This window comes from Nannobrachium achirus, assembly GCF_963921795.1.
Source record: "Nannobrachium achirus genome assembly, chromosome: 16".
Lineage (NCBI taxonomy): Eukaryota > Metazoa > Chordata > Actinopteri > Myctophiformes > Myctophidae > Nannobrachium > Nannobrachium achirus.
The window spans coordinates 22,269,972-22,294,894 of NC_137823.1; the positions used below are offsets into that span (position 1 = coordinate 22,269,972).

A 24,923-nucleotide genomic window follows, 5' to 3' on the forward strand; every position below is an offset into this window, starting at 1 on the left:
TTGTGCAAACAGTTACATTTTTTCCTAATGGGCCGGCCGGGAATGAACCGGCCGTTCGGGAGTTGTCCTGCTTTTCCCAATGGCCAGCACATCCCTGTGTGTGTGTGAACGCCAACAAAACCGGGTTCTACCTCGTCATCGTGGGCCATCTGGCCGGCTAATCCCCTCCTTCCCCTTCCACTGCGTTCTTGACATCTCTATCACCCCCTCCCCTAAGTGGAGACATTCTCCGGTGGGTGTTCCACCTCTCCCTTTAAGAACTCTGGAGGGATTTTTGGACAGCTAGTCGTCTAACTACCTCTCCCCTTAGAAATCTTTGAGGGATTTTGGACAGCTACCTCTCCCCTTAGAAATCTTTGAGGGATTTGGACAGCTATCTCTCCCTTTAGAAATCTGTAGGGGATTTGGATAGAGGATAAGAACATTCCTCCATCACCAGAGACAGAGACAGAGACAGAGAGAGAGAGAGAGGAGGAGAAAGAAATGTGGCCTTTCTTTTCGGTCTGAACTAGAACTGAACGATACATTACAGCAATGTTTCTCAACCACTGTGCCGTGGACCTTTGGGTGTGCCCTTTGAAATTTGACAGTGAAGTCACAATTTAAGGACTTTTAAAACCTTTTTAATACCACAAGAAAGAAAAGAAAAAAGACCATCACTGCATCAAAAGTAATCAACAAACTATAAAAGCCACACATGTCACACCGTATAACTAGGTGTGCCCTGGGATCTTCTGGCTATGAAAAGTTGCCCTGGCAGAACAAAGGTTGAGAAACACTGCGTTACAGTATGTTCTGCTGCTGCTGCATGCGCTGTTGCTTGGAGAATGTTGTGTTTGTTTTGTTTTTGGTGTTCAAGGCTGAGAATGGAGTGGACAGACGAGGACTGAACAGCTGGGAGAGGTCGGGGGGAACCAAGCTGCTAACAAGGGCTTGTGATAAAGGATGGCTCCATAGGCCTCTCAGCCTCTCGGTCAAATCTTCGACATGCCTCTAAATGTAAAATGAACCCACTGAAGCCCTATTTTACACTTTGTCGTACGATGCAGCGTATTGTGAACTTGTAGATTGGCTAAGTCAAAAGTATAACATTGGCCTTTGAAAAGTACTCAAGTAAACATACTTTGTTTCTGTCCATCGCTCGCTGGCTGCCTGTCTGTCTGTCTGTCTGTCTGTCTGTCTGTCTGTCTGTCTGTCTGTCTGTCTGTCTGTCTGTCTGTCTGTCTGTCTGTCTGTCTGTCTGTCTGACTGACTGTGTGTGTGTGTGCGTGCGCATGTGTGTGTGCATGTTTGCCATGGGCAGATAGATATCTTTGTTTCTGGTCCAAGCGTTATACGGCTCTCAAAGGAAATATACGATCTCCGTATGTTTTTGCGTAGCTGCTGCTGCCTTACAGTCTGTGCCCGGCGCAGGCCAAAAAAAAGTGAATCAAGATGCTCTGCCAAACGCTTCACCCCCGTGGGTGAAATATGACGACCCATCAGTGCGTCTGTATATCTATTGTATATCTATCCGCGTGTCCGTATCAACAATAAGCCCTTTTGCAAATCCCGCCCCATTCTGCCCTGTTACTATGATAGGACATTTGACCCTGGGCAGATTGTTTTTATAGTGGCAGTGAATGGGATTTTTTTTTCCCTTCATAGCCTCATTACAGCTATATAAAGTACCAAAGGAAAAACATCTAGGTGATATTAATAAAAAGGGAAGAAAAAGGTACAGTAATTACATAGCAAAACAGTAGTTTTCCCCCCGAAAATAAATGTTTTAATTAGTTTAATCCTCTGGATCAGAAAGAGAATAGACCGCGCATTGCATCCTGGGTAGGAAGAGGACAGAACTATAATCCTAACCTCACATAATAGGCTGGCTTTTCGTAATTCTGCCCATTTAAAATATATGTACCCAATCGTGACTCTTAGACCATTGATATGGTCCATGTGAACTAGTTTGTTGAAGCTTATTCATTATGATGAGCGAGATCACGGCCGAGATCGCGGCCGTACCGGGCGATCGCCGTGTCGCGCACTGCGGACAGTTTTGAAAGCCACATTTAACATTCTCCACTGCACAAACTCCACCCCCGATAGCAAAAAGTGAATGTTTTTTTCTGGTTGGCCAGTCAGGGAGTCTCAGGGACCAATCAGAAGGCTGACAAACGGTCTATTGGACTCGATAAGAGAAAGATAAGAGAGAATCTGTACATCCAGAAATAAATAAAAGAGACGATCAAGATACATGACAGGATTGTTCTATAGCTTCAATAACAACACGGGCTCAAGATATATTATTAATGAAACAATCAAAATACGCGTAACTCTTTGGACACGGTAATTAGAAAGACCACCATGCTCTCATGTTATAGGAGGAGTGTGTGTATCGGGTTAGACGAAGACCAAAACACAGCTGTTTCTCAATGTCTGGGCCTGGGCCTACCAGGGTGTCCAGATGGAGCCTTACTACGGGTCTGCCTGTAACTCTGAGCGTGTACAGTAGGGGTTTTCAAGCTTTTTTTTGATTCAGGGCACCCCTGTAAATAACCTTTGACCCTGAATTACACTGTTTTTTAGAATCTTACATCATATTACGCGACGTAAATATGCACATCTTTCCATCAGAGGTTACAGTAGGCTATGTCACAGAGAAATCTCCGTTTCCAAACTTTCCATCTGAAAATAATGTTGTATTTGACCTTTAACGACTTGAAAGTGGAAGTCAGGTCTGTTTTTACAAAGCGTAGTGAAGTGATATTGATGTAGTGATATTGATGAATTCCAAATGTTATCAAGAAATGATTCTGTGGCACCCCTGGACTGGCATCGCGGCGGGTGCCACGACACCCACTTTGGTAAAGTACAAATGGAAAAATCTTTGGGGCCACAATCTACTCTGTAATATATTCTCAGTGTTCGTTTAACTCAGAGAGTGTGCAAATTGAACCAAAATGGACCCTGAAAGGGTGGAGGTTACAGACAAAAGATAAAAAGGTCCATTTGGGCCCCCGAGCCGGTCCCCCGAGCTGGTCCCCCGAGCCGGATGTTGAGAAGCAGTGGTACCACAGCATGATTGCCACATAAAGAATAGCTCACTTCATTATTGTTAAGTCTTATTGTGTTTTTTATGAACAGAATAATGCTTTGTGTATGTCCCCTTGTTGAAATAAACTACCCAAAAAACAAACAAAAAAAGGACAAAACATAACAGATTGGAAATGGGGATTAATATTTAAAGCAAAAAAATAAAAATAAAAATAACTAAACAAAAAACAGATTACTAGCATTATGTAATCAAAACACATGGATTCAAATGTTTGGAATGAGCAACAGAAATGTGTTTGGAGTTCAGATTGTCAATTTGGAAGCCTAATAGACAATATAGGTGTACATAATACTATTAATAATAATGACCATCATCATCATCTTGATAATGATAAAGTAGTGATTTCATCTTGGCATGTCGGCGTGGTGAAAACAAAATAAGAACGATATTTCTTTGTAGGATAACGTTGTTGTCAGCCAGAAACCTACATTTGAATCCTGAAAAGTAACAGTTTTGGACCACCAGTTTTCCACCAGACAGAGACGATAAGAAACATCAAAAATATGAACATAAAGTGGAAAACATCACAAAGCGTGAGCCTTCGCACTTAAGACTACTGGGGCTTACAGGTTTTGAGGAGGTGTGGTAATGGTTATCCAGTGAGTTCTCAAACATTTTCATGTTTCATAGAAATTTGGCCGCAGACCCCTTCATCTGAAAATATTATGTCAATAAAGCCCTTTGCACACAGGACAGTTGCGTTTTTTTTCGTTTGCTGTATGAATAAAACACATGGGATTTGGTGAGCAAAGCTGTGCGGAATCGGCGCTGCGGATCCCAAAAGGAGTCATAAAAGGAGTGATGAGTTTTTTACCGCATGCGACAAGACGCACGAATCGAACTGGGTTCGATCGAGAAAAAAACGCCCGGCCGCAACCACTCGTTGCACGGCTAATTCGGATGCGGTGTGCATGAGGTTGTAGAGAATCATTGTTTTCTTTTAAAAAAATGAAATTGTCAGTTTTATCCGTGCGGATAAACGCGCCTGTGTGCAAAGGGCTTAAGTGTCAAAAAGATTGTTTTGGTTTTAAAAAAAATGTCAAAAATAGCAGATGTACAACTTTACGACAAGTCTCAGCGTGACGCTTTGTGAGCCTGGCCGAAGTACACTGTACTATAGGGTTAAAGTGGTTAAACAGACATTTCCGACGGGGACCCCCGTGAAGGAGGACCTCTGGGGGTCACCGGACCTCACTCTGAGAACCCCTGGTTGTTAACCGTGAGTCACTTGAGGAAAATGGAAGGCATTTAGTGGGCTTGAACCACTAGTTCTTCTCAGAACCACTAGTTCTTCTCAGACATCGGACTGAGCATGAATCATCTCTTCAGTTGTGATCCAGAAAAACGGTTTAAACTATGTCTATTAGAAAAGATTACCTTTCACTGAAGGCTGTATAAATCTGACTTGTCAGAAGTTTGACTCACAGTACTTTATCTTCAGCTGTGGTTCTAATTGTTTAAAGCTGCAATCGGTAACACTCATCATGCGCAACACAGAGGCAAGCCGGGGATGTTTCCGCTGCTGCACCGCGCAGTACCATTCCATGCAACTAGAAATATTGTTCCTACGAAACATTGTGGGCTCGCATGGAACACCATGTATGGGCACAAAGATGTACCCTTTGGCTGCTCCTCATTGGCTAAGGGCCCGTCTTTGTACTGTCGGTACATTTTTTGAGGAGAATGACCCTTGGTCTATAGAGTTTTGGTATAACATACTGATATAACATACTGGTCTCGAGCCCACGTGTTGTTGTTATTTATATCAGGTTGCACTTGTTGGTGGTGATGTCACCAAGAACGCTGCTCCTCATTGGCTAAGGGCCCTGCCATTGTACTGTCGGTAATTGTTTTGAGGAGAATAACCTTGACATAATAAAGTTTTGGTATAACATACTGGTCTCGCCTTCCAGCGAGCCCACAATTAGGCATAATATCAGTGGCTGCCGTTTTCTGGTTCCATCTTTATTTTAAGAGCTTAAAAAAAGTAAAAAAAAAGTTTAAAAAAAAACTCTGGTTCCAAGCCATCCATCAGTGATATTAATTGTGACCATAAAACATTTAATTCGGGTTAAATAAATAATTGGTTTGATTGCTATAGGTAACCAGACTTGTTTTTGTTCACCTTTTAAATATTGTTCACCTTATAAATAGCAGATCTACAAGCTCACAATGCATCACTTTGTGACGTGCTGCTACCTTGTACATCTGCAATTATTTGATACGTTTTGTATTGAAAATGTTCGAGATATTTTATATATATATATATATATATATATATATATATATATATATATATATATATATATACATACATACATACACACATATATATATATATATATATATATATATATATATATATATATATATATATATATATATATATATATATTAAAGTAACATAAACTTTTGGGGTGTCCCTGCCACAAAACATTATCACATGGGGGTCATTGACACGAAAAGGTTTGAGAAGGAACTGCTTTCCACACGGCGTATCTATTCACGTGGAGAGCGCATGCAGCGTGAGTGACCCGCGTGGATCCCAAAAACGCTGCGTACGTACAGTACACGTGCCTCTCCCCTCTCCCCTCGCTCCGTTTCTCCTGTGAAGTATTGTTCCTCTGCGTGGGGGTCACGAAGGCAGCAGACCCCTGTGGCTCGCATTGGCCTGTGCTCGGAAGAATGTCTGGGTTTGTATGTACAGTCTCATTGACCTCCCCAGGACCTCGGCCCTCACACACACACACACACACACACACACACACACACACACACACACACACACACACACACACACACACACACACACACACACACACACACACACACACACACACACACACACACACACACACACACACACACACACACATGGGCATAAAACAAAAGCCCAAACCGGTCTGCGCACACATATACTGCACTGCACGAGGGCTGTAGAAAAGAAGGCACATAGAATATAGAGCATCAATATTTACACAGTATATACTGCAGTTCCACACACATACACGCATACAGTTAACATTAACATCATCACAGTATTTCAAAACCCGGTCGGTTGCCTAAATATTTACCCCCCACCCCATTTCTCCTAAACTCCTAAACTCGCCCGCACCCTCGTGTTTATCCGTCCCTTTTCCCTCCTTTCTCTCGTTTCATTGGTCAGCTGATTCTCTGGCGAGATAAGACGGTATAATCGCTCACGCTTCCATCGGGACCGTCCTGGGTGCCCTCGATAAGCTTGTACAGTATACAGTACTGTACATACCTTGGTATAAGAGCTGACTCACATTTCACATGGAATTTACAGGCGATTCTTTTTTTTACTGTACATTTTCCTTGCGTTGACATTCGTCTCATAGTTTGTTTACAGTGTAGAGAGAGAGAGAGCATTGTCAGCCTTCCGTGATAGTTAAATGACATCTCTTGGTACATCCGTCACGCCACGTCACATTTTCCTGTCATTTTCTTATCGAAAAGTTCAAAAGCCTTTGTGCTGTGCTGCTGCAGGCGCGACAGATTGACAGTTTTACCAGGCACTTGGTGTGTAGTACAAAGCGACTACTGTGGATCGGTAGGCATTCCAGGAGTGACAGGAATTATAGTAAGTCAGGAACTTCATTCTAGAACTCTGGCGAGAGGGGGGAGGGGAGGGGACAGCTTCTATGAGTGGGCAAGAAAAGGAGAGGGGCGGGGCATTCGAGATCAACGCGGAAAGGTTATGCGTCGCACGGCCGCGCTTCGCCTCGACACTTCTCGGTTGGAATGTATACGTCATTTTTGTCGAGCGGCACGCGCGGCCGTACGTCAAAGCATACATCGGGGCTCAAGTCAGAGTCAGTTCTGATCGTGTGTAAGTGGCGTTTCTATAGAGTTTCCCGAGTGGGCAGCTCCGATTCTCCAAATGGGTGCCACTGCAACGGTTTTGGATACAGCAGTGATTCCCAACCTGTGGGTCGGGGGCCCACCTGGTTGGGCCGTGAGGATATCGCAAGTGGACCCCCCAAATAATTGGCAAAATCACTAATCTACTGCATAATGTCTAGTTTTCATTGTAGTCACCGATAAATAGGAACTTGAAACGATCCCCGTTGCAAGTTGTCCATGTGTGTTATTTTTTGTAATTTTACATTTTAGTTTTAGGGCTTTTATTATGTACAGTATTAAGGCATAAAAGGCTTATTAGCCAGGGATCACAATCCTTGTGTTCTGCAGATCATTAAAATAAAACACTGCCATGTTAAGTGGTGAGATCGATGGGGTCGGCCGCGAACGATTCCGGGATTTTTCCAAGTGGGGAGGCCCCCTGATCCGCCATATAAGGTGGGGAACCGCTGGAGGGGTGTAGCTGGTAAAGATTGGGGGACCAGGGTGGGTGGTGGGTGGGTTGTTACAGCATCAGGGAGGTGGTGGTGGTGGTATAGGTCAGTGATTCCCAAACTTTTAAATTTCAAGGTCTCCCCTTAACTCTGACAGTGTACAAATGGTACACTGTCAGAGTTACAGACTTGCATGGGTCAATTTAGACCGCCGTAAAGGAACCCACAGGAGTCCCTGGAATCCACTTTGAGAACCACTGGTGTAGGTTGGTAAAGGTGTACTTCTTCTAGAACTTGGTGCTGTGGCTGAAGCTGTCGGACATGATGATGTTCTTGTAGAAGTTGTCTGAGCGGGTGGAGCAGTAGCCCTTCACCTTGTCAATCACCTGGCTGACGGGCAGGATGGATGAGGTGGAGGACGAGGAGGGCGGCTCCGCCTCGGACGCCGACGACGAAGAGGTGGAGACGCTCTTGCAGCCGGGCCCCGTCTGGTTGGAGTAGCCTTTACCTGCAAGGGGGGACAGGTAAATGCAAGTGCATTTATATAGCGCCTTTATCCAAGGCACTTTACATAGATCGTGCATTACATTCACCCGTTCACACATACATTCATACACCGGTGGCAGAAGAAAACCATGCAAGGCCTCAACTTGCTCGTGCACCCGGAGCAACTAGGGGTTCAGTGTCTTGCTCAAGGACTCTTCGACACTAACTCTGAGGGGGCCCGGGATCGAACTGGGAACCCTTCGGGAACCCTCCGTGTTCTAATGACGGTTTCTCTACCCCTGAGGGGCTGACATTTTTAAAGAGGGCACTTTTGGTGAAAACACGGAAAAATCGCCGAACTCCAAGCTCACAGCGTGTCGAAGTGACACGCTGTGAGCCTGGAGATCGGATATTTTCGGCGCGTGATGTCGCACTCAACTATGTATAATCAACATTCAAGCCAATACTGGAGATTCAACGTGAAAATGCTGCAAGTTAGGGAAAGTCTAGGAAAAGGCAATTCTCTTGAATGCTGCGTTCATGCATTCACATTTCTTTCAAAATAGTAAGTTCTACATCATGGTCTGGAGACAGCACTGTAACAGATGGGTAAAGGCCGGGGCAGGGGCTCAAGCTCCCTTTGAGTCTCCAGTAGGCCTATGCGTGCACATGCCTGGTGAGCAGTAGCTTCGGGGATCCAGGCATTTCAAGAAGAAAAACCTGGGTCAGCCCCCCCTGAAACTGCGGTTCACAAAATTTTAATTGTAATTTTGCGCCTATCAAATACATGTAGCCGTTCAGATATCTTATTTTACATCAATATTGTTCATGTGAACTGGATTGTTTGTGCTTATATTCCTTTTAATGATCAAAATCGCTATGATTTATCGCTCGTTTTCCATCGCGGCTCACTGCCTCATGCGAGCGGCCATTCACACATACACTGACGGTAAACCAATGCAAAACATACCATAATCTATAGGCTATCACCCATGACGGTATTATTATTATCGTATACATATGGTAAACAGTCCCAATGCTGCTGTAGGTAATTTGGCATGATATGTCGCTTTCTCAAGCAGAATGTAAGTACAACAAATAAAGCTGGTTTTCTCGCTGCCACATATCTGTTTTCACTAATTTTACATGGGTCTGCTAATAGTTTTCATGGCTTACGAGGCTGGCCCAACACATACATACATGCAATGTAACGTGAACTGCCACTCCAACCACACGAAGACAAACATTAACACCAACCTCTAAGTCATGATTCTTTCTCAGATAACAGGGCAAGTTTCCCCACTCCGTTTCCCAGAGGTGGAACAAGTACTCTAAAAGTAAAAGTACTTAAAGGAGTAGTTCACCCCCAAAATGAAAATGGATTTTTCTATTGATTAGCCACACCATGCAGACTTGAGTTCAAAAATATTTTTTTGTATTTGTCGCATTCCTAAGACAAAAACAATTATGATATTAAATTTACCCCCATTGATTCTGGATGGGGACCCAAATGCATGGGCCTGGATGGGGACGCAAATGTATTAGGGTCAGAATCAATGGGGGTAAATTTAGGGTCATGGGTCAATTAAATTTACCCCCATTGATTCTCACACAAATGCATTTGGGTCCCTCATCCAGGGCCTTGGATTTGGGTCCCCACCAAGGCCCATGCATTTGGGTCCCCATCCAGAATCAATGGGGGTAAATTTACTATAATACATTTTTGTCTTAGGAATGCGACAAATACAAAAAAATATTATTGAACTTAGGTCTCCATGAAAAAAGTCATTTTGGGGGTGAACTACTTTAAAGCATCACTATGTAACTTTCTTCTCCTACCCCGCATTCAACCCATATTTTCAGTGCAAGTGCTGTTGTTGTTTTTTTACCACGTGGGAGTCTGTCCCCGTTACACTGCGCTAGACCCCTGAAAGATGGATTGCTGAGGTGGAGCGCCACAACCTACCATCAGCTCCCAGTACTTGCTGCATGACTTGCCTCACTCAAGCCGTGCTACTGATACACTGAGTTGGCGCCTGGCGGTTCATCGTACCCACGACCTTGTGGTCCAAAGAGCTCTACAAACTGAGCTATAGGCTACCCAGACACAACATATGGTATTTGGTCTCCCAACTTTTCTATTGAAACATTAGCTCCTGTGTCTAGGTTGAACACAGCCTTTGACATGATCCTGTTTCTGGTTTGACACAAAAGTCAAAAGCCAATTTCTCCCCTGACCAAGCAAGCAAGCGGGCTCCATGAGCTCAGTTTTAATGATTTCAGCACTTGCACCGGAGTGTATTTACTTACTTACTTTAGTAAATGTACTTCATTGCTGTACACCAGTGATTCTCATTCTCAACCACTAAGAGTTGAGGCATTAAAGTTCGTATAACACGGTTCTATAGTGAAAATAGAAGATCTACATGCTCAGTGAGCATCTAGATCGGCTATTTTCACACTTTCTGCCTCTAATATTTGACAATTTGACCAATGTTTAATTTGTCATTTAAATGTATTAAAAAGTCCTTAAATTGTCACTTTAGAAATGTGCAGATACCCTCTATCCACTTAAACTTTATGTTGATTTGTTCACTGTTGAGTGAGAAAACAATGTTGCACATTAAGTTAATCATCTGGGGACCCCCCAAAAATAATTTGGGGACCCCCCTGGGGGTCCCGACCCACAGGTTGAGGACCACTGCTGTACACCACTGTGTGTGCCATACAATGACTGTTTGTTGGAATAACTCCCAGACAGTGCTTTGACAGTACAGGATCCCATGCTGAGACCATAGCAGAGAAGGGTGGAACTTGTGGCTTGATATGCATGCATTGAATCAAAGCAGACACACTGTTATTCTGAAGACATAATCAAATATACAGTATGTTCAACATTCATTCTGTGTGTTTTACCAGAGGGCCTGGCTCACTTCACTCCCGGTTAAGAACACTTTAACGGTGGGTTTTATAGAAAGATGAGAATATTATTGTTAATAATCCCAATAACTGTTCTTATTTGCTTTATAGGCGGGATTCACAGACTTTTCTGTCCTTCTTTTGAGTCTGGGTAGCTCAGTCGGTAGAGCTCACGCCTTTGGTCCACAAGGTTCTGGGTTCAATGCTGGGTAGGGTACCACCAACTCAGCGCATGAGTAGCACAGCTTGGATTTGGCAAGTTGTGCAGTAAGTACTGGGAGCTGATGGTAGGTGTGGCCTAGGGTTGTAGATGGAGATAGACTCCCATATTATGTTCTCGCTCTGATACCGACAATAAGCCTATCCGACTTACTTATAGAATTTGCATGACAGGCTGTTCTCACCGGACCTGGACTTAACCTGCTTGGTGCCAATCCCGAGTTTCCCCGAGTTTGCATTGGTACCCTACCTGTGCCAACTCCGAGTTTCCCGAGTTTGCATTGGTACCCTACCTGTGCCAACTCCGAGTTTCCCGAGTTTGCATTGGTACCCTACCTGTGCCAACTCCGAGTTTCCCGAGTTTGTATTGGTACCCTACCTGTGCCAACTCCGAGTTTCCCCGAGTTTGGGACGTTTTTTTTTTTCAAAACATTTTTTTTTTTCAAAACATTTTTTTTTCCAAAAATGTTTTTTGGACCTAAAAAAAAAACCCCATACCAACCCCATCTTTCAAACATGGCAGCCATGTTAAATAATGTAAAAACATAATGGCTGATATCTCATGAATGCCTGAACGGTTTTCCAAGCCGATTTTTTGTTTGAAAGCTGTGAACAGCGTGCACACACGTGGTGCATGATCTAGGCATGGGAGTGCATGATCTGTGCATGAATTACATGGAAGTCTATGGAGACCATGGCATCGCGGACCTTCAAAGATATTTAATTGATAGCAACAAAAGTGTTAAAAGGACCTAAGAATTTACTTTAATGTATAGTTACTTTCCGCCACTGAAAGGTTGATCAGCTTGTCTGAAAGGTGTAAAGCAGGGGTCCCCAAACTAAACCCCTGAACAATGACGCAAAAAAAAAGGAAAAAAAAAATGTTGCTACTACAACCTCACTTTGCCCCAGTCATAGAACGTGAACGTGAGCCCCCCAGAACGGAATAATGGCAAAAAGGTTGGGTAAGACTAAGAGAAAAATTGATTCAGAATGCAGGATATTTAACCCGCAGTGGACACACGATTATTTTTTTGTTCAATGCAAAGAAAAGGCTGTTTGTCTCATCTGTCAAGACACGGTGGCGGTATTCAAAGAATACGATCTGCGCCGACATTATGAATCCCGCCATTAAGACAAGTATGATAGCTTGCAAGGCCAAATGTGAGCAGACAAACTCTCAAAGCTAAAAAGTGGACTGTTAGCTCAGCAGACTACATTTGTATGCCAAACTCAGCTGAACCAATCGTCAGTTCGGGCCAGTTTCCGTGTTGCTCAGCTGATCGCAAGCGGCGGTGAACCTTTCACTGAGGGAGAGTTTGTCAAGAAATGTTTGAATGTTGTTGTGGAGGAGGTGTGTCCCGAGAAGAAAGATGTCTTTAATGCTGTGAGTCTGTCGGCGAGTACAGTCACCAGACGCGTTGAACCCCTGCGATCGTCACACTTTTTCTGTTACAAACTGACCCTGGACCCCATCAGAGAAGGGAAAAGTTATGTGGCCCTCACTGGAAAAAGTTTGGGGACCCCTGGTGTAAAGAATGCATTTGTTCTTTGTGAACGGAACATTGACTATTTGCCAACAGTTGAAATGGAAAATAATAAATCGGATGGGTAGCATGACGAGGGGGGTATCAAATTAAACATCACTCAAAAGCCAACAATGCACTCGCTATGCCAATATCTCCATCACTCTCCCTCTCTCTCTCTCTGGGCACTGAAAATTGTCATGTCGACTGTTCCTCTTGTATTTGTTTCACTAGCTACAAACAGGAAATTAAGTGAAAAATGTGTAAAACTCAAAAGACAGCAAAGATTAGATCGGGGGATGAATTTGATACACTTGATAGGCTTCATAAATCAAAACCTTTGCTTGGATTTTGACAGGCGGAGGGATCGATTTCATGGAGAGGACTCTCTTGCTCAGTATCTGTTTACCTGGCTGTCTGTGTGTGTGTGTGTGCGTGCGTGCGTGCGTACGTGCGTGCGTGTGTGTGTATTACTTTACTTGTGAGGACCAAACATCTCCACAAATAATAGTATAATTTGAGAAACTTGCATTCATAAAATATTTGTCCTAAAATGTTGACATCCACACAAGTACAGTAATACAAACGTGTGTGTGTGTGTGTGTGTGTGTGTGTGTGTGTGTGTGTGTGTGTGTGTGTGTGTGTGTGTGTGTGTGTGTGTGTGTGTGTGTGTGTGTGTGTGTGTGTGTGTGTGAGAGAGAGAGAGAGAGAGAGAGAGAGAGAGAGAAGGCTGTCTTGTGTTATGCCAACCGGGTTCGGGACGGGTGGTTTAGTCTGCATCCTCCTGCCAGAGGAGAATCTCCCTCACGGCCACTGCCAGTCAAACAAAATAAAACGCATATTTGGATTTCATCTTTACTGCATCCAGAGATCAATCATGTCTGTACCTGAAAACTTTGAAGACATGGGAGACTGTTTTATTTGTGAGTTTTTTTATCGTGATTTCTTTAGTGTTCGCCCTGAGATTGGGATGTTTGGGTTCGGTCTCCCTGGCCGGGGTCATACCAAAGACTATAAAACAGGGAGGGGTCTTTAACGTTTTCAGGCCAAGGACCCCTTAGTTGAGAGAGAGATGAAGCAGGGACCCCCACAACCTGTTAATAGATTCCATATACAGTAGTTTCATTGTTTGACAGCACGATCATCATTGTATTTTGGATTCACGTCAATTCGTGTTTTCAGATATTTAACCACTTGAACCGTCAATACTTATAAAACCTGACCTTTCAATGTCTTTTTCACCCTCCAAAGCCGAAAATATCCGATCTACAAGCTCACAACGCCTTGCGCTGCGAGGCGTTGTGAGCTTGTAGATCTGCTATTTTTGGCTAAAGTTCTCAGAATATGGACACTAGAGTTCAAGTGGTTAATATAAAAAAAACAAGTTCCTATTACACAAAGATTTGGAGGACCCCCTGTAGTAACTCTGAGGACCCCCTTGGGGTCCCGGACCCCCTGTTGAAGACCCCTGCTATAAAATATAGGACCCTTGCTTTGCACTCAACACCAAGTTTTGTATTGGATGTAAGTCCTAGCATCATTACCAGGGTTTTCAACCTTTTTCATATCAAGGTCCAATATTTATTCGCGGACCACTGTTTGATTTAGCCTCTCAGACCCAATATTTTTATATATTTTGCTGTCGTTGGATACGATTTTGTCCTGAATTCCACGCTGTATTGATGTCGGTACCATAGTAGAGATAACAGGCACACGTTGATCAAAATAACAGTTATTTTAATTCTGGAATTGTGTAGACTTCTTGTTAATTAAATAACACAGATGTTTAACAATAATTTAACTCTTCAGAACGTAAAATGAAACCAAATCATTTGGTTTCATTTTACACTCTCAAGAGTTAAAGGTCTACAGTATAAGGGTTCATTTGGTTATACCAACTCTCCATCATTTAGCTGGGGACCACCTGGAACCCCCTCGAGGACCACTGGTTGAGAACCACTGGTACACAGTACATCAAGGGTCTTCAACAGGGGGTCCTCAGAGTTACTTCAGGGGGTCCTCCAAATCTTTGTGTGATAGAAACCTTGTTTCTCTTTTTTAACCACTTGAACTCTAGCATCCATATTCTGAGAACATTAGCCAAAAATAGCAGATCTACAAGCTCACAACGCCTCGCGCTGCGAGTCGTTGTGAGCTTGTAGATCGGCTATTTTCGGCAAAGAGGTTTGGTGTAGAGGGGGAGAAGAGCAGACTAAGTACAGAGTGAAAGGTGAACTATTGACAGTTCAAGTGGTTAAATATCTGAAAACACAAATTGACATGAATCCAAACACTGATGATTGTGCTGTCAAACGATGAAACTATATGGAATCTATGAACAGGTTGTGGGGGTCCCTGCTTCATCTCTCTCTCAAATAAGGGGTCCTTGAGACTCCTGCATTACATCATGGCTGAGGGATGCTGGGGGATGACTTGATGCACAGAAACAGGAGATAGGCTGCCCTGTGGGCCACATGGATCGTTGGTTCCCAGGGCCATTTCTGTGTTATATTGGAAGTTTACTACGGGTGTAGCATTTCAAAACTTCACCCGTCCCGCCATTGGCAAGACACTTGAAGGGGATTTGCAGAACATTGAGCTTGTAGATCAGCTATTCATGCTATTTTCATGACCTTCTCTGACTTCGAAGTTTAAATCTACCTATGAAGGTGGATTCTGCGTTTAAATGGGAATGTGGTGGTTTCTAGCGAGTACGCTCCATTCTCCAGAAAAATTATAAAAGGCAAAACAGGGGATGAAACCTGTGGAAAAAAATGCATTCGCAGGAGATTTTAAGGAAAAGAGCAGTAAATACTGTAGAGTTGATCTGGACAAACACCGTGGATAGGCTTCAAACGTGGCCTGTGAATCGCAGAGGACCTGCCGTGATGTGGGCTAGTCAGTGATTCTCCAACAACATCCACACATCTCTGTGTTTCTCTCTGTCTGCGTTCTCTTTATGCCCGTATATGGACATCGATGTTGCCTCTAAGCTGTGCGTCGGTGCTGTTTCGCAGTGCGCCAGCTAGGGGTCCCTCTCGCACAAGGGAATTCCAGAGCATAATAAACAATAGGCGATAGATTTGTGTATCTCAGGGGTGGTGGCATGCGTGTTAGCAGCCCCCGCTCTCATATCCACCTCTTTCTCTCAGCTCCCTCTCTTACACACATGCACACACGCACACACGTTTTTGGTGTTGGCTAGAAGGGACTTTTCATGGTTGCAATAACCTCAGTACAGTATTTAATTGTTTAATCCAGTGGTTCTCAACCTTTTCAGGCTGTGACCCCCAAAATAATCATATTTTAACTGGGCGTACTACATGTAGATCGGCTATTCTCACAATTTCTGTCTCTAATATTTGACAATTTGGCCAATGTTTAATTTATCTTAAATGGCCACTTTAGAAATGCGCAGATACCCTCTATACACTTAAACTTGATGTTGGTTTGTTTACTGTTGAGTGAGAAAACAACATTGCACATTAAGTTAATCATCTGGAGACTCCCCAAAATATTGTGGGTCCCGACCCACAGGTTGAGAACCACTGGTTCAATCAATGGCAACACACCGATATCTTTGAATTGACGGAAGCCCAGTGGGGTCGTGATGGGGGCGCACCTGTCACAACCAGGGGCGTAGCCAAGGATTTACCAACTGGCTAGGCTTGGCACAATGTGGGTGGGAGCTTATCGGCTATTTTAAAACAGCCAACATTTAAATATTTACAGGGACACAATACAGTCATTTGTCATGGAAGTGGACTTCCAGAGCAATATGGAGACGTTTTAATTTTAGAAATTGCTGCATAATTGACTGAGCTATGATCAAATCAAACTGTGGTGTCTTTCTTTGCTCCCTAGATAGCCGTGCATCGCGCCACATCTCGCCACATCGCGCCGCCCATCGCATCGCGCCTCAAATGTTTGTTATTTTTGGGTGAGCACAAAAACGTAATGGGTGGGCCTAGGCCTATCCAGGCCCACCCTTGGCTACGCCTCTGGTCACAACATTTCACAACGTCTGGATAACCCTGTGCAACTGCCGTTCTCAAAACCAAGACACAGCTTGAGCAGCGAGAGCCGTGCCAAGCGTTGCAACGTCCGGATTGGTTGAAACGGGACATTCTGCATGATGAGTACCTTCTACTTTTTGTACTTTAAGTACGTTTTTGACGCCAATACTTTTGTACTTTTACTTAAGTGCATTTTTAATTCCCGACTTTTACTTGTAACAGAGTATTTCTACATTGCAGCATTCATACTTTTACTCAAGTAAAACATTTGAGTACCTTTTCCCAACACTGCGCCCTATGTCATCAAGGTGACGTCACGGCAGCGGCCTCCAAGCACTATAACAATGGTCGACGCACAGTGTCTGTGTCAGTCCTAAAGTTTATTGCAAATAGTAAATATTTTAGTAGTTCTTTACTCAAATTAAATTTCCACCGCAAGACGATGACAAAGGCTGTAGTTGCCGCTTCCCCTGCGAAGGCAGAAGCAAGAAGGAGGAGGAGGCGGACCGTGGCGGCGGCGGCTCCGGTCAGACGCAGGAGGAGGAGGACCACGCGCCGCGCTGCGTCCGCCAAGCCCCGCAGGAGGAGGAGACGCGCGCCCGCAGCCGCGCCGGTCAGGAGGAGGAGACGCAGAAAGTCCACCACCGTCGTTCGTCGCAGGAGGAGAAGGACCACGGCGAAGGCGCCATTGAGGAGGCGCAGAAGGCGCAGGATGGTTTCTGCGTAAACCAGTGATTCTCAAACTTTTGCATCTCAAGGTTTCCCCTTAACTCTGACAGTGTACAAATGGAACCAAATGGACCCGTTAGGGTTCATTTGGTTCCATTTGTACACTGTCAGAGTTACAGACTTGCATGGGTCAATTCAGGCCCCGTAAAGGAACCCACAGAGACCCTGGAATCCACTTTGAGAACCACTGAACAACCAGGCTAAGGCTGCAGCTACTAACGTTTTCTCGGCGACTATTCCATCGGTTACTTATTTGCAATATAATCGCAATGGTTTTTTTATTGCGTTTATTGTTTAAGCAACCAGGCGTTAAGCGTTATTTCATACACTGTGGCACAACGGTGTCATGTGACAATGTGATGTGAGCCTTTCGATCTGCTGTTGTCACTTTTTATTTGTGGCCTACGACGTTGAGAAGAACAAGGCCCCGATCGAGATAGCCGTTTAAGACCGGTGAGAAAGGGAACCCCGATCGAGACCAAAGGTACCGGAGCGCCTGGATCTTTGAAGCTCAACAAGAAGGCTAAAGCAACCGTGGAGGTCTCTGGAGACAGACTGTGATGGGCTCACACAATTTCCAAATGCTTCCAGTCGCCAAACAATCATCAATGGAAATGCTAAAGATGTGAAGAAATTACGGCTGATGTCCACTTCCCCTCACTTCCGTTTGGCTTTGCAGTCGTGTAATCTTGCCCTGCTCTAAATCAATGTAGTCGTGGCAAACGGAAATGACGAACAAGATGACAGCTTCCGGGAGGCATAGTTAGAGACATTATCTGTAGCATTTGAAGATTGTGGAAGAGTCGTCTGACTTGAAAGACTAAACCAAGGTAAAGAAATGCGCTGAGAAAACTGAATGCTGAGAATGCACATGCGGCTGAGAAGGCCAAGAAAAATGAAGCTGCAAAGGAACCAGCAGCCAAGAGATGAAAGAAGACGAGACCAAGAGTTTTGCCACTAAGAAAAGAACAAGCAAGCAAGCAAAGAAGACGGCCCAAGAAGACAGCTACTGAGATCTTTACACTAGCCTGGCCTCGCATCACCAGTCTTTTCCACACGATGGAAAGCCTGTTTTTTTCCCCCAAACTGACTAATGGATGTCCGGTGAAGGCCACGCCAACTACTATACATCCAGTTGCAGGTTGGCTGCCGCAATGTTATTGTTCTCTTTCATGAATAACGAACTTAGTAGCCTCGTTTTGCTGGGCACTACAGGTTAGTGGAAGCATGGACATACTCTATATATAGATTTTTTTTTTTTACGGCAGGTGTGTCAAGCTGGTGGCCCACGGGCCAGGCATTGGAAACCCTATATACTTTGTTGTATGACAAAATAGCGAAAAGCCACTCTAAAAGCTGTTGGTCACCAACCAGATGTTTTTTTTCCCCTGCCCTTTCTTCTGTCCTTGTGTTTAGTTTGGGGTCTGAATAATTTAATTCAGACTGACCAGACGCAGGGATAATAAGACATTGAACTGAGCGGCGATGGGGAGGCCATGGAACCCCTCCAGCAGACACAACACTGAAAGACATGAAGTAACCATACTCTACCTTTCTTTTTTTTTCTTCTTTTTTTAAATACATTTTACGATTTTGTAACTCATTCTTTCACCCGGTGTCAATTATATTAAAGGTATATTCAGTGATTGTATTTCATTCAAATAAAAATATAATTGGTACATTTTCCATTCATTCTCCTCACTAGAATGTGTGCTGACCATATAAGGACTTCCACCATGGCCCGTGTTGCGAGCATAGCTAGATTCCGTTTTCAGAGGTGGCCAGCCAGTCCTCGACCAATCAGGGTAGAGTATGGCCGTAGTTATGTTATGATGTTATGATGTTTAGTTATGATGGTCAAAATAAAAGTTTTGAGAACCACAGTCGCTCTGAATTAAGAACGTCTGCTAAATGCCTAGATTGTAAACTACTGAACTCATAAAATGTAAATCAGTATCATACATATCCTGAAGCTGGAGACGTAGGCCTACCAATATTCAGTGATTGGGTCTAATGATCATAACGAGGACATTATAATGGCGTAAAAAATCTATAAAAAACTAAACATTTCCACACTGTGACAAGATGACCCCCGGCCACTTTCATTATCACTGAATACACCTTTAACTAATGTAATCCTGGGCGCTACACTCCCTCTGCCAACCTGGGGAGAGCAACTGACTGACCTCATGCTTCCTTCTATGCATAAGTCCAAGCCGCTTCGTTTCACCTGACAGGGGAGAGATTCCCCAGCTGGACGTGGCGTGTGGTCGGAAACACGTTATTCCAACCAGTTCCCTCCCCCTCCATCAGGCGCCCCGGCTGGCCTGGGGGAGGCAGTATAGAGACCAGGATTACTGCATGTTTTTTGTGAGGGGTACCTACCCTAGGAGACACGGGGAGAACATGCAAACTCCACACAGAAAGGCCCTTTTGCCAACCCCACTTAGGGTATGGGCACTGATGACGCGGAGGAGAGAACACGCCCCCCCAGCGTCCCCAGCGGGAATCGAACGCAGGACCTTCTAGCTGTGAGGGGACAGCGATACTGACTGTGCCACCATGTCCTCTACAAATGTTTTACTTGAGTAAAAGTAACCAATACTGCAATATAGAAATACTCTGTTACAAGCAAGGGCAAAGTATCTGGCTTGCAAGTTGAGGCGATATAGGAAGTGACTTCAAGAGAAAGTATTATGCTCCAATGGGTTTGAATGGTTACACTTTACACTTGATTTTATAGACTTGATTAAATAAACATTGTCATAAATATTTTATGCTTCCAATCACTAGTTTAAAGTCTTCAAATCAATCACCATGATATGTGTTTTGTTAAATTATGGTCCCATGTACTGTATTTTAAAATGTATGATAAAATAGTGATAATAATGCCGTGAGAGGGGCGTGGCTAGCTTGATTGACAAGCTCCCAACCAATAGCATGTATTGGTTGGGAGCTTGTCAGACAACTCTTTTAAAGCCCAATTCCTACTTGGTCGCGCGAGGGTGTCACGCGTCAAAAAATAGCCAACCAACAACACCGCTCGGGAGCCCCTGTTTCACTGTATCCTGTCGGCACTCTGTCATTAACACGCACTCAGCAGGTTGCTCTGGCCACAACACAACACAGACAGGAGAGAAGAGTCATGGAAGAATTGATGTGGCAGCCAGTCTGAGAGAAAAAAAGATGGGTTGCAAGGAAGGGGGAATTTAGTAGGAATGTGCATCGTCTTCCCTGTGGGCAGAAATGCTTCGAACAAGAAGGTGAAGATGAAAAGGAAACAAAGCGAGGGAGGATATAAGAGAATAGGAACTCGCTAAGCCGTGGGATTTCATTGGGCCCTTCCCATCCAGCTGGGCTGGATGTCCCGCAAGCGATCTGATCTCTCCCTCGCCCTTTGGCTCGAGTCGCGTTCAATAAAACGTCAAAAGAATCGTTTTGTTTGACAGTAAAACAGCGCCGTGCCGAATCAACCGTCTTGCCTTCTTACTTTTTAAGGTTCTTGAGCCATGGTGGAAGAAGTACTTGGATTCCGCTGTCGGGCACAAACCTCCCATCTCCATATTCTAACCTTAATTCTTTGTGTTTCTTTACCCCCTAAATCAGGGGTCTTCAATGTTTTCAGGCCAAGGACGCTTTAGTTGAGAGAGAGATGAAACAGGGACCCCCACAACCTTTTCATAGATTCCATAGTTTCATCGTTTGACAGCACGATCATCAGTGTATTTTGGATTTGTGTTAATGTGTGTTTTCAAATATCGAACCACTTGAACATTCAATGATTAATAAACTTGACCTTTAACTCTGTACGTAGTCTGATCTTTTCCCCCTCTACACCAAATCTCTTTGCTGAAAATAGCCGATCTACAAGCTCAAAACGCCTCGCAGCGCGAGACGTTGTGAGCTTGTAGATCTGCTATTTTTGGCTAAAGTTATCAGAATATGGATGCTAGGGTTCAAGTGGTTGATATAAAAAAGGGAAAAAAAAGAGAAAAAAAGAAAAGAAAAAGGAACATGTATCTAAAGCTGTGGATAACAAAGTGCATTACATTAACTGCATTTGTGAAGTAGAATAGAAGTGTCAAAAAATGTCAAGTCTATCTCAAGGGTCTTCAACAGGGGGTCCGGGATTCCTAGGGGGTCCTCAAGAGTTACCACAGGGGGTCCTCCAAATCTTTGTGTGATAGAAGCTTTTTTCCCTTCCTTTGTTATATTAACCACTTGAACCCTAACATCCATAATCTGATAACTTTAGCCAAAAATAGCAGATCTACAAGCTCGCAGCGTGAGGCGCTGTGAGCTTGTAGATCGGCTATTTTTGGCAAAGAGGTTTGGTGTAGGCCTAGATGAGAAAAAGAGCAGACTAAGTACCAAGTGAAAGGTCAAGTTAATTACGAATGACGGTTCAAGTGGTAAATATCTGAAAACAAATTGATATGAATCCAAAATACACTGATGATCGTGCTGTCAAACAATGGAACTTTAAGGTATCTATGGGTTGTGGGGGTCCCTGCTTCATCTCTCTATCGACTAAGGGGTCCTTGGCCTGAAAACATTGAAGACACCTGGTCTATCTTGGGCACTGTACTATATTGATAGTTGTGCTTGAGGGCACTTTATGCATATATTATATATATATATATATATATATATATATATATATATATATATATATATATATATATATATATATATATATATACAGTATATATATATATATATATATATATATATATATATATATATATATATATATATATTCTTTTTTTTTCCTTTTCTTGATGTACCTTGCTCTTTACCATACTCTGTTCTTGTTATATCTATCTTCAGAGTGTTTGTTTAAACATTTTGGCTTTGATACAACATTCTTGTAAACGTATGATAACTGAGCTACGGCAATCGTAAAAAAATACCGTGACGCAATTTGAGCCAAGCCTAACGTCTCGTGTTTGCTGGCTACCTCTCCAGAGTGATAAAGAGATAACTGGGTGTTGTCACTTCAGACGAGCAACGATCGCATTGGGCCGTTGTTCTGGGGTTTCCTTTCGAGCGTGTCACGGCAGCAAAGGAAACCAATAATCACTGTTCCTCTGTGTTAACCTTGATCTTGTGGCTTTATTAACCCATTTAGAACGGGTACACATTTTGTGTTTCATTATTTTATGCTTTAACTATTGAAAAATAGCAGATATACAAGCTCACAGCGCGGCACCGAGTGCCGCGCTGCGAGCTTGTAGATCTGCTATTTTTGAAAAATCATGAAAATTAGAAGTTTGACCCGATCCTATAAGTGTCTTTTGAATCCTTCTAAGGTTTTTTGAAAGACCCGTGTTTCTATGTCAGCAATCTGGCCAGCCATCGTCAAAGAAAAGGTCCTTTTCACTCAACTGGAGCTCAGTTAGTCTGTTCTTGAGACACTACTATGTCAGTGGTTATCAAACCTTTTCATGTGAAGGACCCCCAAAATTATATGTATTTGGCCACGGACCCCCCATCTCAAAATATCTAGTTCCAGGGACCCCCCAGAAGCAAAATTTGAGTTACAAACGTTCGCTTTGAAAATACATGTATTCAAAGATTTTCACACATTTTCACGACTTTTTCAAAAATAGCAGATCTACAAGGTCGCAGCGCGGCACTCGGTGCCGCGCTGTGAGCTTGTATATCTGCTATTTTTCACTGGTTAAAGCAGTCAATAATTCTAGGCCTAAATGGGTTAATCAAATGAGGAATGACATTGTTATGCTGTCAAGCTCAAAATATCTCCACAGCGGCCAAAACCGTCTCCAACAGGGACGTCAAGAGCATCCGGCGGTGTAATTTAAGTACTAAGTGCATTTACTCAAGTACCACACTGCCCTGCAAAAGTGCAGTGGTGTAAAGTAACTAAGTACTTTTACTTAAGTAATGTAGGCCTACTTAAGTACAGTTTTTAGTTATTTGTACTTGAGTATTTCCAAATTCAAATTCGCATTGCGACACGTTGTGAGCTTGTAGATCGGCTATTTAAAACATTTTGTACTTTAACTTTTAGTACTTTAAGTACATTTTGATGCCAATACTTTTGTACTTTTACTCAAGTACATTTTGAATTCAGGTCTTCTACTTGTAACAGAGTACTTCTACAATGCAGTATTGATACATTTACTTAAGTAGAAAATGTGAGTACTTTCCCCACCACTGGTAACTGCACTACGGAAAGTGCTGGCCAGCCAAAACATCGCCATGTAAATGATATTGCACTAATTGTACAGTATATCTGTTCTTGTCCAAAAACCCATTTAGGCCTAAGTCTGATTTGAAAAGAATCCTTAAAAACCTATGGGCAATTTGAAAATGATCTGGAAAACGTATTACTCAGCCTCTGTAGCAGCTAGAAACAAAATTCCAAAACTATTTGATAGCTTACACATTTGGCTTTCATAGAAAACTCATCAGAAAACTTAAATTAAAAATAAAAGTCTCAAGGGTAGACTGGCCGCTTGGCAACTGAAAGGTTCCCAGTTCGATCACCCAGAGTTAGTGTCGAAGAGTCCTTGAACAAGACACAGAACCCCTAACTGCTCCTGCTGTGCAGGTTGGTGCCTTGCTTGGTTTCCTCCGCCATCGGTGTATGAATGAGTGTGTGAATGGGTGAATGTAATGCACAATCTATGTAACACGCCTTGGATAAAGGCGCTACTGTATATAAATCCAGGCGCTACTGTATATACCGGTAAATGCACATTTTACCATTTTATTGGCGATCGAATAGACGATTAAATCGCATCGCAACGTGTTGTGAGATGGTAGGTTTGCTATTTTCAAAAGAAGTTGGAAAAATGTGTTTAGTAAGTTTACTTTTGCACTGTATATAACGCCTCTGTCGGGTGGAAAGCTCATACTGTAGGCCTAACAGTATGTCCAAAACGTTAGCATTCATATTCAAAAACAGCAAAAGTAGCAGATCGACAAGCTCAAATCACACGTTTAGAGGTACTTTTGATGCTTTTGTGACACTGTAGTAGTATGATCAAGTATGGTGTTAATTCACAAAAAAGAATGGCGATAACAGATACTGTAAGAGAATGACATTATTTACAGTTGTTTCCTGTTGAGATTGGCACATTTCCTGGGGCAAGCTGCCCAGATCACACGTCACACATGTCTTCTTATTTTTTCACTCTCAAAAAGCGCCTGCAATGTAGTGTATTTGAAACTACATTGCAGTGCACATCATGGGGTGATCACTGCTTGCCTCCTGTGAATTGTTTTATTTTAATTTTTGTTTATTTTCTGTTTATTTTGTTGCTGAGTGAGGTCAGCAGACATCGTTTGGTACTTTTAATTTCATTGTACTTGTGACAATGACAATAAAGATCTATTCTAGCAGGGGTCTTCAACGTTTTCAGGTCAGGGACCCCCAAACTGATGGTGATATGGAGCAGCATACAAACATAGGCCTACCTTATTAGCTGAGAACCAATTTCAATACCGTCAATCTATCAGCAATCTGTCAATTGCACAATAATCATGTATACAAGCTATTCCAAATAGACAGAATCGTTTATTTTAAACATAAAACATGTGGAAAAGGTTTAAAAAAATATTTGACAGTACCTCCGCGGCC

General features: G+C 43.2%; 1 protein-coding gene across 3 annotated transcripts in view; it reads right to left on the bottom strand.

The window, feature by feature from the left end:
* Window positions 1–6,012: 6,012 nt before the first annotated feature.
* The window catches only part of adgrg6 (adhesion G protein-coupled receptor G6), a 196,172-nt gene continuing 177,261 nt past the window's right edge, over window positions 6,013–24,923 (bottom strand). For 2 of the 3 annotated variants that reach the window (XM_080744043.1, XM_080744042.1), the window contains one exon: window positions 6,013–7,927. In XM_080744043.1, the coding sequence (XP_080600169.1) occupies window positions 7,707–7,927 (221 nt within the window). In that variant the 3' untranslated portion in view covers window positions 6,013–7,706. The remainder of the gene's footprint in view (window positions 7,928–24,923) is intronic. The other variant, XM_080744044.1, reaches the window with a different exon arrangement.